Below are 15,445 nucleotides of genomic sequence, written 5' to 3'. Positions count from 1 at the left end.
GGCGTGTAAGGTTAAGTGTGGCGCGTGACGAATATAAAAGACTGAAATCAATAAAGGAGAAACCTATTGGAAGCTCCACAGTGACTAACGCAGGATCTGTAACGTTATTTATTTATATATAATTACATCCACCCTCCCAAAAAAAATGATACCATTTTGGAAACGATTTTGCGGCCCACTTGCAATACCTTCACGGCCCACCAGGGGGCTGAAGCCCACAGGCTGGGAATCACTGCTCTACAGGATTGACGTTTTCCCTCTGGACAAATTACCTCTGATGAATTTACATAAATTATTCTCCAGAACACCCAGTCTGGGATTGAATTCTGATAAGACAACGCATTCTACAAACGGATGATATGAATTCATTCTGCAACAGACCTCACCTCCAGAATATATTTTGCCATCAACTCCCCTTCCGGCTCTTCAAGTTAAGAACCTCTAGAGTCCAGATTTTCAATCAAGCTTTCACTTTATAACCTTGAGGAAATTCAATGTTTGAAGGTACCGCTTGGTTCTTAAGGGAATTCTTTTGCATTCCGACACAATTCTCTAGTGAATATTCCCATCATGCCTCTGGCATCATACATTCTTCTCGGTATATTCCATCTAATGTCCGTCCTAACCTTTCTGAGAAGAGACTTCATCTCCAAAGACCAGGCTGCTGGGAGGCTGAGATGAACCTTGTGGAAGGTCTGAAGGATCTCGGTCGACGGGGTGGTGGATCTCATCACGTACGGCCTCTGAAACCAGAAGAGAAAGTTGATTTTTGCAGACGTTTGCCAGGGACGGGAAAACTGTTGTTTGCTTCCACTTGTTTCTGTCGTTTCAAGAAGGACAACGACACAAACGGGCAGATTTTCCTCTTTGTGATTAATTCTTCAAATGCCAGCTTCGCTTTAAAGGAAGGAGATGAATGAGGAGACGGTGCGCAGAGACTATTCCTCTTTGTTATGACATCGCTTTGAAATGCGTGACAGAGATGCATGAAGATGCGTTAAGAATTCGATTACTGTGCCGCTGATGTCCCACATACAGAGCTCGCCGACACTATCATGTTGCCGTCGGAACGTTGATTAAGGCGGAAGCTGCTGCCTTTATTACATTTGTTACTGCTCTTAAATGTCTAATGTAATGTGAGGATGGACGTGAAATGGGATTTTAAACATACATTGACTTTCACGCCCAGTAATTCAATAAAGCATTCAGAGATGTCTCAATAAAAAAGGATGGTATTACTTACATTGTGATGCAATTCACATCATTTACTTTATGTATCCTGCAGTCACACCTTCATGCTTATTTGCATCAACAATAAATCACTTGTTGATGTTTCCTTCAGGCAAAACCATTTTGATATTTGTCAAGGTACAAAGGCCATTTTCTGTCAAATACTTTTCCTCGATGATGAAAATGAATTCTCTCTCAATGATTGAATTTGTTACTTTAGGGTCCCGGGCTCTGATTCATAATGAAACATTTATGCCAAAGTACATATTTGTTTTAGCATTAAAGATCCAACCGGTCAATACTTTTTCAGTACCACTCAAATTTCTCCATTGACTTTATACGTTTATTAATAAACCCCAAGAACATATTTTAAAAATATTGGTCATATATATCACAGCTAGCTGAAATACTAGGTATGTAATACATATGCATTATAATAACAAAAGTTTTTTTCCCCCTTTTCCACCAACTAACATGAATAAAAGAAGTTGAAATCCTTTAAATCTCCTTTACTTGGTATGTAGTTTATATGGTTCAAATGTCAATGTATGCATCGGAATATTAATATTGATCTCCTGCCCTCTTTAAAAGAAGCAACTGAAATCCCAACTGTTGAGTATGTAGTACATATTGAGGGAATTTCATCACAATTGGAAACATTATAGTTTTTTTCTTTTCACCCTGTACAACCAACAAAAGTAGCTGAAATTATTCAAATCTTCCTTACTAAGTACATAATTCATATGGTTTGAATTTCATCGAAATTGAAGTTATTTTAATTTTCACGATTGCTCTTTCCACCTCCTCACGTAATGAAATGAAGCTGAAATCCTTTACATTTTCCTTGCTTATCATGTAAAAGATATGGTTAACATGTAATCAAAGTATTTTCATTTGGGTTTTTTGCCCCATTTGTGTCATTTTACAAAGAAACTGATTATGGAAATATCCCTTATTTAGTATGCAGTACATATAGAGGGATTTCAAATTCATTTTGACCCTATTTCCTCACTTAGTATGTAATACATTATATCAAGAACTTGTTTAACATGGTTGCATTTTATGTTTAAATGGTCATTTTTGATGGTCTTAAGTGCTCCATGTTACTTGCCCATGTTATATTTGAAGATGTCAAAACACACATTTTTAATATGAGGGATATTACAGCATTACAAGGAACAATGGTATATTTGTAATTCCAAGAAAACCGAAAAAAGGTGTTGGTCAAAAAAACGCGTAGGTCAGTTCAGGGACTGACCGGTCTGAGGGGAATTTACTTTCCCTGGCGCCAGATTTGTTGGCAAAATAAGACTAATTGTCCGTCAAAAGATGGACAAATTCAGTCTATGCAAGTGGCTAATACCTGTTTATAAGTTGACATTCTAATTTAAAAAGCTCAACAGCTCACAATGTTGTTATTATGTCTATGCTTAAATGTTCTTCCTGTTGGAGTGTTTCATCCTCAAATTTCTTATCTGTGATCTTGTGCTAAAGCTCGCGTCTGTAACAAAAAACTTAAATGTCAAAATGTGAAAAGGGAATTCTCGCTGGAACCCTGAGAGGGCGATAAGACAAGGTAAAGACAGAAAGGGGGAATATGAATGTGCTGCACGTCCGCCCTGTACATTTTCAATGCCCAAATAATTTCCGCACAGGCAACAGACCACTTTTCAACACTGATTTATGCTTTATAGACGCTGCTGAAATGTGGCGGGGAGCGAGGAGGCGGCGAAGGAAGCCCTGCGGAGACAAAAGGATGAAGTGGATCGTCTCGGAGAAAGTGAGGCAGATGAAATGCTTCCAGGAGGGGGATTATGAGGATGAGATTTCAGGGGAATATTCCCCCCCCCACAAGAAAAAAGGCATCACACATAAGCTATGGTAAAGAAAAGTCGGCGAAGACTCTGTGGAGGTGTTGACTCAGTAATCCTTCTGTGCTTAAGTGAAGGTGATGAGACTGATTCGCACATGTATAGAAACATTTTAGAAAGCAAGCTTCAAGGTCAAAATAAGCTTGAAATATTTTTAGGAGAAACACCAGAGGGGATACCGAGGAAAAGGGATCAAGGAGAGGACAGGCTGATAGTTTAAACTCCTAATAGAAACTTGTGATGAATAAAAACAACTTTCAGAGATAAGGAAACTCAGAAAAGTTTTACTTTCAAACACGTATAACTTTGTTAAAATAATCTAACTTATTCTTGTCAGAAAAAAAATTAAGTCAAGTTGATGGAAGCACTGAAACACTAAATTGATCTTAGATCAGTGACCTTCTCTTAACAATAACCCTGGTCTGTAAAGAAGACCATTTGCATCAACCGTCTATTATTAATCAACGGTTTTGGAACCAATTTGCCCTGGCAGCCATCTTGAAAATAGAATGTTCTGGTTCGTGGGGAGTGAAATTATTAGTTTAAGACCCAAGTCGTTTTAACCAGGCAGTAAATACGTTTTTGGCTGTGAATACATGTCTTTCAGCAGTTGGCATCAAGTGGACACTTGATTAACTGCAGCTTTTTGAACTTACTTGTCTTCACTTTTAAAACTGTATGTTTAATGCTAAATCATTTAATCAATTTTAAAAGTTTAAATGACGCTCAACCAAAGGTCTGAGCTTCTCAGTTGATCCCTAATTAATGTCGAAATAATAGCCTTATTATCGATTGTATAAATGCTAATTTAATTTATTTTTTTTGGAGTATTGTATTATTGCATTTCTGGTGATATACTAAGCAGAGAATTGGCGTCACTAACTTAATTGAACAATATTTAAAAAATGAATTAGAACCACATAACTTGATCATTCTGAATCAACTTTCCAACCTAGAGCACACATGTAAGTAATGACTGAACATAGATCCAGAACTTCTTCTTCCATCATTAAATCTGTTCACAGCTTCAAAGTGCTCTCATCTTCTTTTACCAAAATATGTGAACACAGCTAATTATTTATCTTTCTGCCCTTTTATAGATAATGTTATTGCAAACCAAACATTAGCTGTAACCACACAAACACTGGTACATACTGCATATAGTAAGACACTATTAATAAAAAAGAACTTTTGACCCAAAGACTGATATTCAAAATAACTAAAAGAACCTGGGTCACGATAGGTAACCTGGGCGTTCCAGCTGTAATTGTGATTTACGCCTCCCTGGGTCCGCCGCCAGAACTCCCCTCCATCTTGCATTACATTAACACAATTCAAATAACACCGATGTAAACTTCAGAAATAGTGCATACCTTGTCACATTCGTCCAACTATCTTTCCGCACCAATGAAATAGGCTTAAGAGATGTATACATTATACTATATTTAGCTTGATTTATAAATCACTTATGTGGATCGGCAAGAGCTAGAAAAAATTCACCAACTTGTCTCATAACTGTGTTGTGACGTCATTGCCGAGTCAGATTTCCAACTCCAGAAACGCACCATGACAACTACCCAAAACTTTGTTAGCTTTCATATCATAGCTCAGTAATTCACTGACACAGTTATTAAGAGAGTTCATGAAGATAACTTTCCCAAGAATGGACATTTTGCTTTGGTAATCAACTCGTGGAACTTTGGACAGGTGAGGGAACAAACTGTTGTTTGATCAGCCGTCATCCTCCTCTATTTAAAAGTCCGGCCTTAACTTCAGAATCCATCTCCGGGGCCGGTCAGTAATTAAATAAATTAGAAAATCCATTTCAATTAAATGGCTCGTGAAATCTTCCCGACTATATTTTCTTCCCCTCCTGCGGCGACCGCTCTGGCACCATGACTAAACACTTCTCCACGCCCTCCTCGGGGAGGTCAGAACCCAATTATGGCTCGCTTCCATGTTGCTTTGTAGCCAAGCAGAAGAAGTGTACCTGTCCTCTTAGCAGCTCGTACGCCGTGATGCCCAGAGACCACCAGTCCACCGAGAAGCTGTAGCCGGGGTGGGATCCTTCGAAGATCTGGAACAGCTCAGGAGCTGAAACGATAAACAAAGAAAAAACTTTGATGACTAAGTTTGAACATTGTGTTGTTTGCTATTGATGTGCTGATGAAGCTTCATGAAGCAGTGTCATGTTGTTTAGAGGTCAGTAGGTGGCGCCATCAGTTTAAAAATGATATGATGTTTCACTAGAACAGTTGCTCAAAACAAAGGAAAATAGTGTAGAGACTCTGAAAATATTGACCTTGTTAATGAAGCTTCATCAGACCATCGCTACTGTTTACGATTACTTTTCATGAATTATATTTGAAAAAACAAGATAACAATTTGGCAAAATGGTGGTATAGTGGTTGGGGGGGAAATTTAACACAAATACAATTGTTTTTATATATTCAATTTACATACATTTATTCAGGATTAATTTTTGGAATTTTTGGGAGAGTCTTTATCGTTCCATCCAAAGTTGGATTTTGGAGAAAACCTGTGTCATTTGTTTGGTTTATTGCGTTGGCAATGATGTTCTGAAGAAGCTTCATGAAGCAGTGTGCTTCATGAAGCTTCTTCAGACCATGTCTAGTTTCTTCATTGCACTCATTATCTAAGAACAAGATAGAAGATTATTAATAACTATTTCCACTGTAAATGTTTTATTGTGTTATTCTCCATTCATATCAGACATTTATGTGACTGATGCAAATATTCAAGTTACAGCTATTTGTCATACAAAACACTTTTTTCTGCTTTATCCATGTGCGTCTCTGGGTCAAGGTGACCTGGTGGCCCAAAAACAGATTTGTTTTTGCCATTTTTGCCATGTAAGGGTTAAAAACAAACCTTTTTTTAACCTTCATTCAAAGTAAATAAAATAACTCAAACTATGGGTTACTTTTTTTTTTGTGTGTTTACATACAACCAGTTCCATTTCCAGATGAGAGTATATTTTATCGTGTCCTTCAAAAGGTTCCACTTGTTTCCCCCAAACGACGAATGAAGTATGAGTCTGATTGTAATATTCTTTTTATATTTTAAGTTCCGATATGTCTAAACTATCTTTGTGTTCGTCATTATTGACATCAATTATTTGTTCCTTATCTTAAACATAGTTCATAGTTCATTATATCAACATAAACATTTCTCCACTTAAATTTAAGCCAAACAATTGGAGGGCCACATAAAATCACTTGTTGAGCCAATTTGAGTTTGACACATGTTGTGTTATGTCACAAGCTATTAAACCATTTTTTACCTTCAAAATAAACTTCCAAAAATGACTCTCAGAACTTTAAAGTATGTGTTTTTAATGTACATTTTAAATAAGTTGTTTTACATTTTTTATCGAAACAAGAACACATGGCTTCAAATGTTTTCTTTAAAAAATTACTAGATTATTGACAAATTATATTTCAAACTACTTTTTTTACTTACCATCCTTGAGTAAGTTTCATAAAGCCTGAAGATATGAATTTGCTTACTCATCACATTTTCCCATCTCTGCTTCCGTCCCTCAATCTCTGCTCCCACAAACATTATTCCAAGCATGACTGTGAGATTCATTTTATTTTGGGGAACTCACTTTGGCGCTCAAACCCTGAGGGGACCAAAGTGCAGTTCATCAGCCGAGGAAGGGAGGGATGAGGGAGGAGAGGAGGTGTGGGGGGGGAGAGTATTCCCAGTGGGCTCATGAATTATCTATCGCACCGCAGACTTTCCACATGACATCCAGTTCTCGCATGAACATGGATTCACACTTTACGAAGCCGTCCTGCCACGGAATTCTCCCGAAAAGTGCTCGTGTTTGTCTTCACAAACACAAGTTAAATCACTTTCATAGCTTCTTCAAAGTGTTTTATGACAAACATCAACTTTATCCCATTTCTTATTCGGACATAAAAGTTCAAAACATGCGTTCAAATATTCACTAGTTCTTTTGGAATCTAAATGAGTTGTTTCTTTCATTTCTATTTTGACATTTTAACATTATGACCAACTGTATCACATCATTTTTGTAAGAATAGAAATTAATTATAGATATTTAAATGGAGTTTACTCACCCATATACGGTTTAGTCCCTGCGATAGAAGTCGCCTTCAGATCCTCTTTGACGATGGCAGCGATGTTGAAGTCTGTAAGATGGACGTGTCCTGCAAAAAATAGGTAGTATTAGATAGAGTGAATTAACATGTATATATAAACTTCCATTCTATATTTTTTTTATTGCTTTTTTTTTGCTATTTTCATATTTATTTTTTAATTTGTTGCTGTTGACCTAAATTCTGCCTGTTAGACATCTCCTCACAGAAATGAAAAAATAAATAATTATATGTTCTATTAATTATAAATAAAGTTTTCATTTCCATATAAATCATGCTTAAACACAAACACACACATTGGCACAAAGTTTCTAAAAACTAGGAGACGCACACATACAGAACACTATCCTCATACAATCAATCATTCAACACTTAATTGTATCTTTCTTTTGCAGCTCCTGCTTCTGAATTTTTTTTTCAATTTTTTTCTATCTGAAAGTGGATTTGTGAAAAGAATCCTGACATTTAACTGGTCCGCGGTACAGAAAAGACCCCTGTCTTAAATGTTTTGTTTGTTTTTTTTAAATTGTTTTTGATTCCCCTGCGTTTGTTTACCCGTCATTGAAATGTTCACAATTGGTTGGAAGCGATTATATATATTATTGGGAATAATAAATTGGATACAAATCAGACAACATTAATCTTTATTGTCATTTGTCAGAAGTTCAGAGCAACAAAACGTAGATGTCATCCAACTAGTAGTGATTATCAGTGAAAAATAAATGACCTTATTTAGAAACTTTCTTCTACATTAATATTTTCATCCGACACAGTAATGAATTTTAATGAAAAAAAGCAAGAGATGTATTACATCAATTTATTACAGATTATAATTAATGATTCTCTTGTTTTAATCTCTTGACAGCAGTAATTATATTTGTTGGTGTTTTAATGTGGATTTAATAAATGAACTGGTGACAAATTGTGTACCAGATGAACAAAAAAAAAATGCACAATGTGGTGTTAGTTGGACTCCACGGCTCATAACTATAAAAATACGTTTTTTGTTTATTGTATCGTTTTCTAGGTTTTGTGTCTTCTAAAACTAATTGACAACATGTTTGTTTATTTGCACAGAGGTGAAGCTACTTTCTCGGGAGGAACTGTCACACCCTGAGTAGGTGTGAAGATTTAGGAAGACAAGTTTCTCTCAGGTGGGGAAACCACTTTGTATGCTCCTGATACGATAAGTGATCCCACTTGAATTATTTATCGGCTTCCAATTAACCGGGTCGAACTTGAGCCGAAATAACTGTAATTACGATATTATGATTCAGCGACGAGTGCCTGCTGGTTCGTATGACCTCCAAAGATCTGCTAAGCATGCTGGGTACATCAGTCACGGCACCGACGGCAATGCTTCAGTAGTACCGAGTATCAAAACCAGTGCTCTGTCTCAAATGACGCACTTCTCTAAGTGCACTGCATTACAGCACACTGTAAGACGATGCACTTACTTTTGCAGTACACAAATTCCGTGTAGTACTGTCTCAAATCAAACACTGCCACTACACACTTACTGGAAATGACTCGACAGCTTCTTCTTCTACTACTTTTTAGCGCTCACGTCAATTAAGTGTGCATAGTGCACTACATTTTCGCACACTGCTCCTTGTCGATGCACTTGTGTATTCAAAATAATTAAGTGTGCGATTTTGGACAAGTTTGTCAAAGTTTTGGTACCAACATGATTGATAATTGGTTGAATATCTGATGAAAAACTAACAAGTTACAAAGTCAGGTAACATTAAAAACAATTTGTCACTGGTTTGCAAGTGTTCTTTTGCACTGGAAACACATTTTGATTACATGTTTTTATGTACGAAAACAGAGTGAAAAATGTAATTTAAGATTTGTACGATGTGTAATTAATTATTTTTTTCACTTTCTCTTAGAATTTATCCTATCGAAAAATAATCTTTCAGGAAGCAGTATCAAATGAAGGAATCACTATCAGTACTAGTACTAAAATTTTTCGATCAATACCACCCGGTTGCTTATTTACATTCCGTCTGTACGTAATATTCGGTCTATTACGAATGTGATAACCCTAGTCCAGCTCTCAATTTTGTTACTGAATGATCGGAAACATTGATGATAAAAAAGTATTAATGAGGTATCATGATACAGTGTCTTTATTTTGACAGGCCACTAGATGGCACTCTCTTTTTATAATCTTTGGCTCTACTAACTCAACAAAAAATCATTTTCAAACTTCACTGCCATCTAGAGGACTTACAAAGTAACACACTGTATCATGATACAGTGAGTTACTTGGATCACTACAAAGTTCCATCCATCGCTATCATAACACAAAGTCACAAAACTTAAAGCCAAAAAACTACCGAAGAAGTTTAGAGACAAAGTTCTGGAAGACAGATGGTTTGGACCCTTAAAAAAAAGGAAAAGGAGGACAACACATGGTTCAAGGCGAGGTGAAGGTGGAGGACTGACCCCCTGATAGGAATTGTCTCAAGATATGGAGAAAAATAAGCATAAAAAATGAACATCTTTTCCACATCAACCCCCGCACACCCTTATAGCCCTTCTGTCTTCTATTGTTCTGCATAAACTAACCTTCACCGTCAGGACCAGGTGGTCCCGCTTCATCGTGCAGAACCCAAATCAATCGCTGAATGAATTTACTGCCGCGACCTCGTTCAAGGTCTCGCCGAGTGAGAGCTGAAGAATTGGACAGCTGAGTATATAAATGGTACATAAAAATGTGTATTTTCGGTGAGTATACCTTTTAAGTTTACTATTTAATTCATGCCTGGAGTTACGCCTGCAGATTTTAATTTTGATTTATGCACACTTTAAAAAATAAATAAATAAAATAAAATAAACTTTCAGCAAACGTTTCTTTGGAAGTATAACAATTATAACGATTGTGTATTTTTACTTGAAAGTATTTGACAACCTTGGTACCTTCAACTCTCCCCTAACTCTGCTGAACATCCTTCTTAACCTCTGACCTCGACAATAACTTCCATTTTCCACTCTTGTCCACAAAGTGCATCTGAGTGAGAACAGGGATATAATCTGACTGTAACACAGGGATTATCCAGCCGTGGTTCCGACCCCGGGGTCACATTAGACTGCCGCCCATCTCTTTTTAATCTCTCGCCTTTTTAAATGGAGCCCACTCGTTCATGCTTAATCATTATGACCACCTGACATAAAAACAACAATCGAGTTTAAGAAAAATTAAAGACAAAGAAGAGAAATCGCCAAAATATCGCAGATTATATACATAATTATATTCTTAATTAAATAAAGAAACAGCCGATTGTTCATATCTCCATTCTTAAAAACGGCAAATCCCCTACAAAGCTCTGTTAGACATCTTCAGATACAATCTATTTTCTCAGGTAGTGCTCGGGGCGTCATTACGTTGGCAGGCTGGGACCTCACACATGAACTAGTAAATTGTTTTCCTAGATGGGTCTCGGACCTAAGGGACCAATCGGAGATCAGGTGGATTCTAGTTCAGCCACCACCCGTAGGAGTGTTGGATCTGATGCTCGGAGACAAGAGTTACATGTCTTGGGTGTGTATTCAAATAATTTATTAACATACGTCAGACTGGAAAATGGCTACACATGCGAAAGAGGGAGTCGCCGATATCTCTGTTGAGCTAAGAAGCTGCACTCAACAGGTTGTTGTGTTCCTAATTTAATTTTAAATGATTATTTTAGTTGACTGATAAAATCAAATAATTTAATTGCTAAATAATTGACTTTGAATTTTTTTTTTTTCGTTTACTCCCATAATAATTACAACATAAAACTATATATTAAAAAATCGTTTTCCCAACTGTGTGTCCTCAATGACCTACATAACTAGTCTTTATTTCCAAATCTTGGACAAATCTAAATGATAAATACATTTGAAAAGGGAAATGTAAATCACTCTCTAGATTAAATAATTTCTAATAATTGCTCATTCCATTTGGTACACTATCGATGAAATTTCAAATTCTAAAAAAAAATCAAATTAAAAATAATTAATAAAAGGAAATAATTGAAGTTAAAAAAGCACCAGTGAAGTTAACTCAGACCTGTGTTGATTTTATATTTTATTTTTATTATATTTATTTCTCTCCTTGAATATATTTAAATACACTTTAGTTTTAAGGTCATCACACATTATTTTATGCATTAAATTTGACATTGATTCTTTTCAATTGATTTTACTAAATGCAGTTTTTCCCTCCCTTTCCTGGCACATGAGTGAGTAACCTACAGAGCGTATTCATAAACAAAAGAGGCGTCACAACACGATGTCGTTAATCTGAAAAGATTGATGATTGACTTCCACTACTTGATGAAATGAATTCTTCTTTATACCTCCGACCACACGCGTGTGTTTATGTGTCCCTCAGGTTTACGTACTCGGCTCCTGTGGTGCATTTTCCAAATTGATATCCCAGCGTATCATACGTACTGATTCGATGACGGTCGAGGTCGGAACATAAATCAGCTTTTTATATGACGAATGATCAACTGCTTCCTGTAGTTTGTGCGGGAGATGAGAAACGACCTCCACGTGTCTTACCGTGTTCGTCCAGGAGGATGTTGTCAGGCTTGATGTCTCTACAGGGAGAAACACAAAGAGTTTAGACGATGATGTGTGTGAGTTCATCATATTCAGTTTTTTTCAATGTAGACGGATTCTTTCCTGAAACAACTTGATACCAGAAAATCTTTTTTTAGATTTAAATGCAAACAGCATAAAGGGGGCGACAAAGAGCACATCTGGTCTTTTTTAATGTATATTTACAAGGAGTGTTCTTGGTTATATACAAAAACAATGACAATAAGAAATTATGTAAAAATAAATAAAATATTTTAAAAATCGTTTTTTTAACCATTTTGTTTTTTACACAAGGTTATACGAAGCTTTACATATAAGTATATTTACGTAAATAAATCATAAATAACAACAAAAAAAAGGTTCTGCCCAATGAGGGAAACTAACGATGCACATAAACTTTTAGTGTCTTTTTTTACCGTCCAAAAGCGTATTTTTCCTCTCTTTAGTTAATATATTTTATTTATTTAGTTTTCTTTATGCTATTTTTTTTGTTTTTTGTTTAATGAATTACATTTTTTTAACGCTTCAAAAAAATGAATCATAGGAATCACAATTCCTAGATTATCGCCAATTTTCTATTATTAACTGTTAATTAAAACCTCCTAATTCCTTTTTTTTTTTTTAATGTTCAGAGCGAATACTAAGTTGAGCGTAAAAGGCCACTCGGTCCCTGATGCTCCTGACGTCACATGACTGAAAGATCACAGATCAACATCACGGTCTGGCGAAGGAACCCCCCCTGCGTCGGTGCATGATGCAAACTCGCCCGCAGCTCGATTCTGATCCGGCAACAGATCAAGCGGTGCCGGCTCAGGTGGGGGCGAGGGAAAAAAAGGTCAACGATGTCGCCCTTAATTAGTTGGCATTTCCTGAAAGGCTTCCTGGTGATCATGTGACTTCAGAAGACCAGCAGGACTGTGATAATAATTGATAAACCATTTCCATCAGTGACGAGTCAGCAGTTTCTACCTTTTATAACCTCTTAATCTCAAAATATAAGTATTAATTTAATATTGATTCATGATATTTTGCTTGACTAAAAGCAGAGACTTAACTATTTGCCAAATACATTTCGTATTATTTTAAAGCAGTATCTTTGTTTTGTTTTTTTTGTTCTGTTTAGTTTTAATCATTTAAGTAGTGCTGATTATTTATTTATTTATTTTTGTTGGTTATCTACTTTTATTTAATTTCTTGAATGTCGTATTTAATGTCATTTAATGTCAACCGTATTCATGTTTTGCATCGTGGGTCAGAGAGGACCACAATTGAATTCATGCTGTATGTCTCTAAACATACATATTTGAAAATAAAAAGAACTTGAACTTAAACTTGAAAGTAGAAAAACTATCAAACATTGTATTTCTTTAACATTAATATTAGAATTTTTTTTTTTTTTTTTTTAACAAAAATATATTTAATCAATTCATTTTTTTATAAATACATCTATGCTTTGAAATTTGTTTAATTTTACTAAAATATATGTAATGTTTTTGAGTTTTTTTTTTTTTTTTACTTGTTTTAATGCTTACCAAAAAAAAAAATAACATTACAGTATTTATTGTTATTATTTCTTGTTTTCTAGTTTAATTTCATTGTTTAAAGATTATTTACCATAATATCTTTAATATAAGATACATTAATTTTCTGCTAATTCCAAAAGTGTTCTGACAGTTATCTTGGTTGTTCGTGCAGGATTGAAGTTCCGTGTTTTACCAGGTTGTTAAATATTTAATGAAAAAGAGAAATCGTCTTTTTTTTTTCTTCTTCTTCAAGCGGTGGGTTTAGAAGTGGACCTCGAAATGGAAAAAGAAAACTCAGTGACGGACGGTTGGTCTGGGAAATGAGGTGGAAGACCAGTGATGCCAGATGATGTGTAAAGGAAGTGGTTTTTAAAAAGTGCTGATGTCAGCAGCAGCGGTGGGCAGGACCAGACCAGGGTCCGGGGATTGTGTAAGTGGATCTGCCCGAGTGTTCCGATGCTTGGTTGCTCCTACAAGTCATTAGCAGGATCTAATGACCTCATTACATTAGACCCATCAGTGGTGCAACCAGAGCAGGTCATGTGATACCCATGTGACAGTGGAGCTGAACACACCTGAGAGGTCCACTTTTCACACACACACACGAAATGGTCAATTCTTTGTATTTCCTATTCCTCTTTATTTCCTTTTTTTTCTGCTATTTCTTTTTCTATTTGATCTTTTCCTTTCATAACCATGGTTTAATTATGATAATACAATGAGATTTTTCTTTTGTAAGAAAAAAACGTTGAGTAATTATCTTTTAAATTATAATTTATTTATATTTAAATGTAAATAAAAAAGCTTAATTCTCTTGGCTTAATACGTTTACATTTTAATAATAGTTTAAATCAATTTAAATACAATGGTGCATTTATTTTACTCAAAAACACATTAATTTCATTTATATTGATTAATATCAAATTTAATTTGTCCGTAGACGCGAAACGATTTTATTTTTTTTAATCGGGAAATGTAAATAATTTAAGATTTTTAATTTGAATTCCTTCTTTATTTAATCTTTAATTTGATATTTTTTTTATAATTTTTTTGAAAGAGAATTCTTCGGTTTTATTATTTTTTTGAATATATATCAGAATGACCTTAATTATATTTGAAAATGAATAGACTTGAATCACTACATAAATCCCTTTTTAAAATTTCCAATAGGTTCGTGACAATTCTTGATTGAAGAAAATTGTTGATTTTAAGTTAATGGATTGAGTTTAATGTTTAGTTTCATTGTAATTTTTAACTTGTTTGTGATAAATAGGTGCAAACAAGTCTCATTTTTATTTTAACTTTTCTATGAAATGTTGTCTATTTTGTTTAACCAGTTTAGCAGTTTAATTTTGGCTTTCTTTTCACCTCAGGAGTCCTGAAAGTCATGAAAAATGTATAAGATATCTCACGTTGAATCAATAATTCAGTACTTTCCTGCTTTCATGTCCTATTAAAAAGATTAAACACAATAAAAGAGCTTCAACCCACACGACACAGGTCTGCTTGTCTCCATCTCTGTGAGCTCAGTTTGCCAACTTTATCAAGAAATGCTCAGGTTAAGGTGACCACACACACACACACACACACACACACCCCCCCCACACACACACACACACACACACAGACACACACCCACACACGGAGATGCTTTGAACTGAGCAAACAACATCTTCCCCTTTAAGTAAATCATCTGTGGCAAGTGTGGAAGTCATTCGTGTAGACTCGGTGTGCGACAAAAAAGCTGATGTTGGACACAACTTCGTCACGTCCCTCGTCAGTGTTGTTTCTTTCTCAAGGTGAGGTGGAATCACACAACACAATTTCAAGTCTTGAATAATTCAGTCAGTCAGAAAAAGAACGAGGGACTCCTCGTCTCTTCAAAAAGCAAAATGTTCTCTTGCCAAACATCCTAGTTTGAATCTTTCTCTTATATTAAACTCTACTTCTGCTACTTCATATCTATCACGTTTAAAAAAAAAAAAGGTGGACAGATGTCATTGAAACTTAAAAGTATGTCTTAACAAGATAACTTATAATGTAATGTAATGACGCTTCATGAAGCAGTGTCATTATT

The 15,445-nt window shown here is 35.4% G+C and overlaps 1 protein-coding gene across 4 annotated transcripts in view; it reads right to left on the bottom strand.

The window, feature by feature from the left end:
* The window catches only part of stk32a (serine/threonine kinase 32A), a 62,710-nt gene that overhangs the window by 15,626 nt on the left and 31,639 nt on the right, over positions 1 to 15,445 (bottom strand). For all 4 annotated transcript variants that reach the window (XM_087807428.1, XM_087807427.1, XM_087807429.1 and 1 more), the window contains exons 6-9: positions 11,807 to 11,844; positions 7,211 to 7,300; positions 5,092 to 5,195; positions 627 to 743 (exon numbers count right to left, since the gene is read on the bottom strand). In XM_087807428.1, coding sequence (XP_087663554.1) covers positions 627 to 743; positions 5,092 to 5,195; positions 7,211 to 7,300; positions 11,807 to 11,844 — 349 coding nt within the window. The remainder of the gene's footprint in view (positions 1 to 626; positions 744 to 5,091; positions 5,196 to 7,210; positions 7,301 to 11,806; positions 11,845 to 15,445) is intronic.

The sequence above is a fragment of the Callionymus lyra genome, chromosome 14 (genome assembly GCF_982586985.1).
Source record: "Callionymus lyra chromosome 14, fCalLyr1.hap1.1, whole genome shotgun sequence".
NCBI lineage: Eukaryota > Metazoa > Chordata > Actinopteri > Syngnathiformes > Callionymidae > Callionymus > Callionymus lyra.
This window is presented reverse-complemented; position numbering and strand designations above follow the sequence as displayed.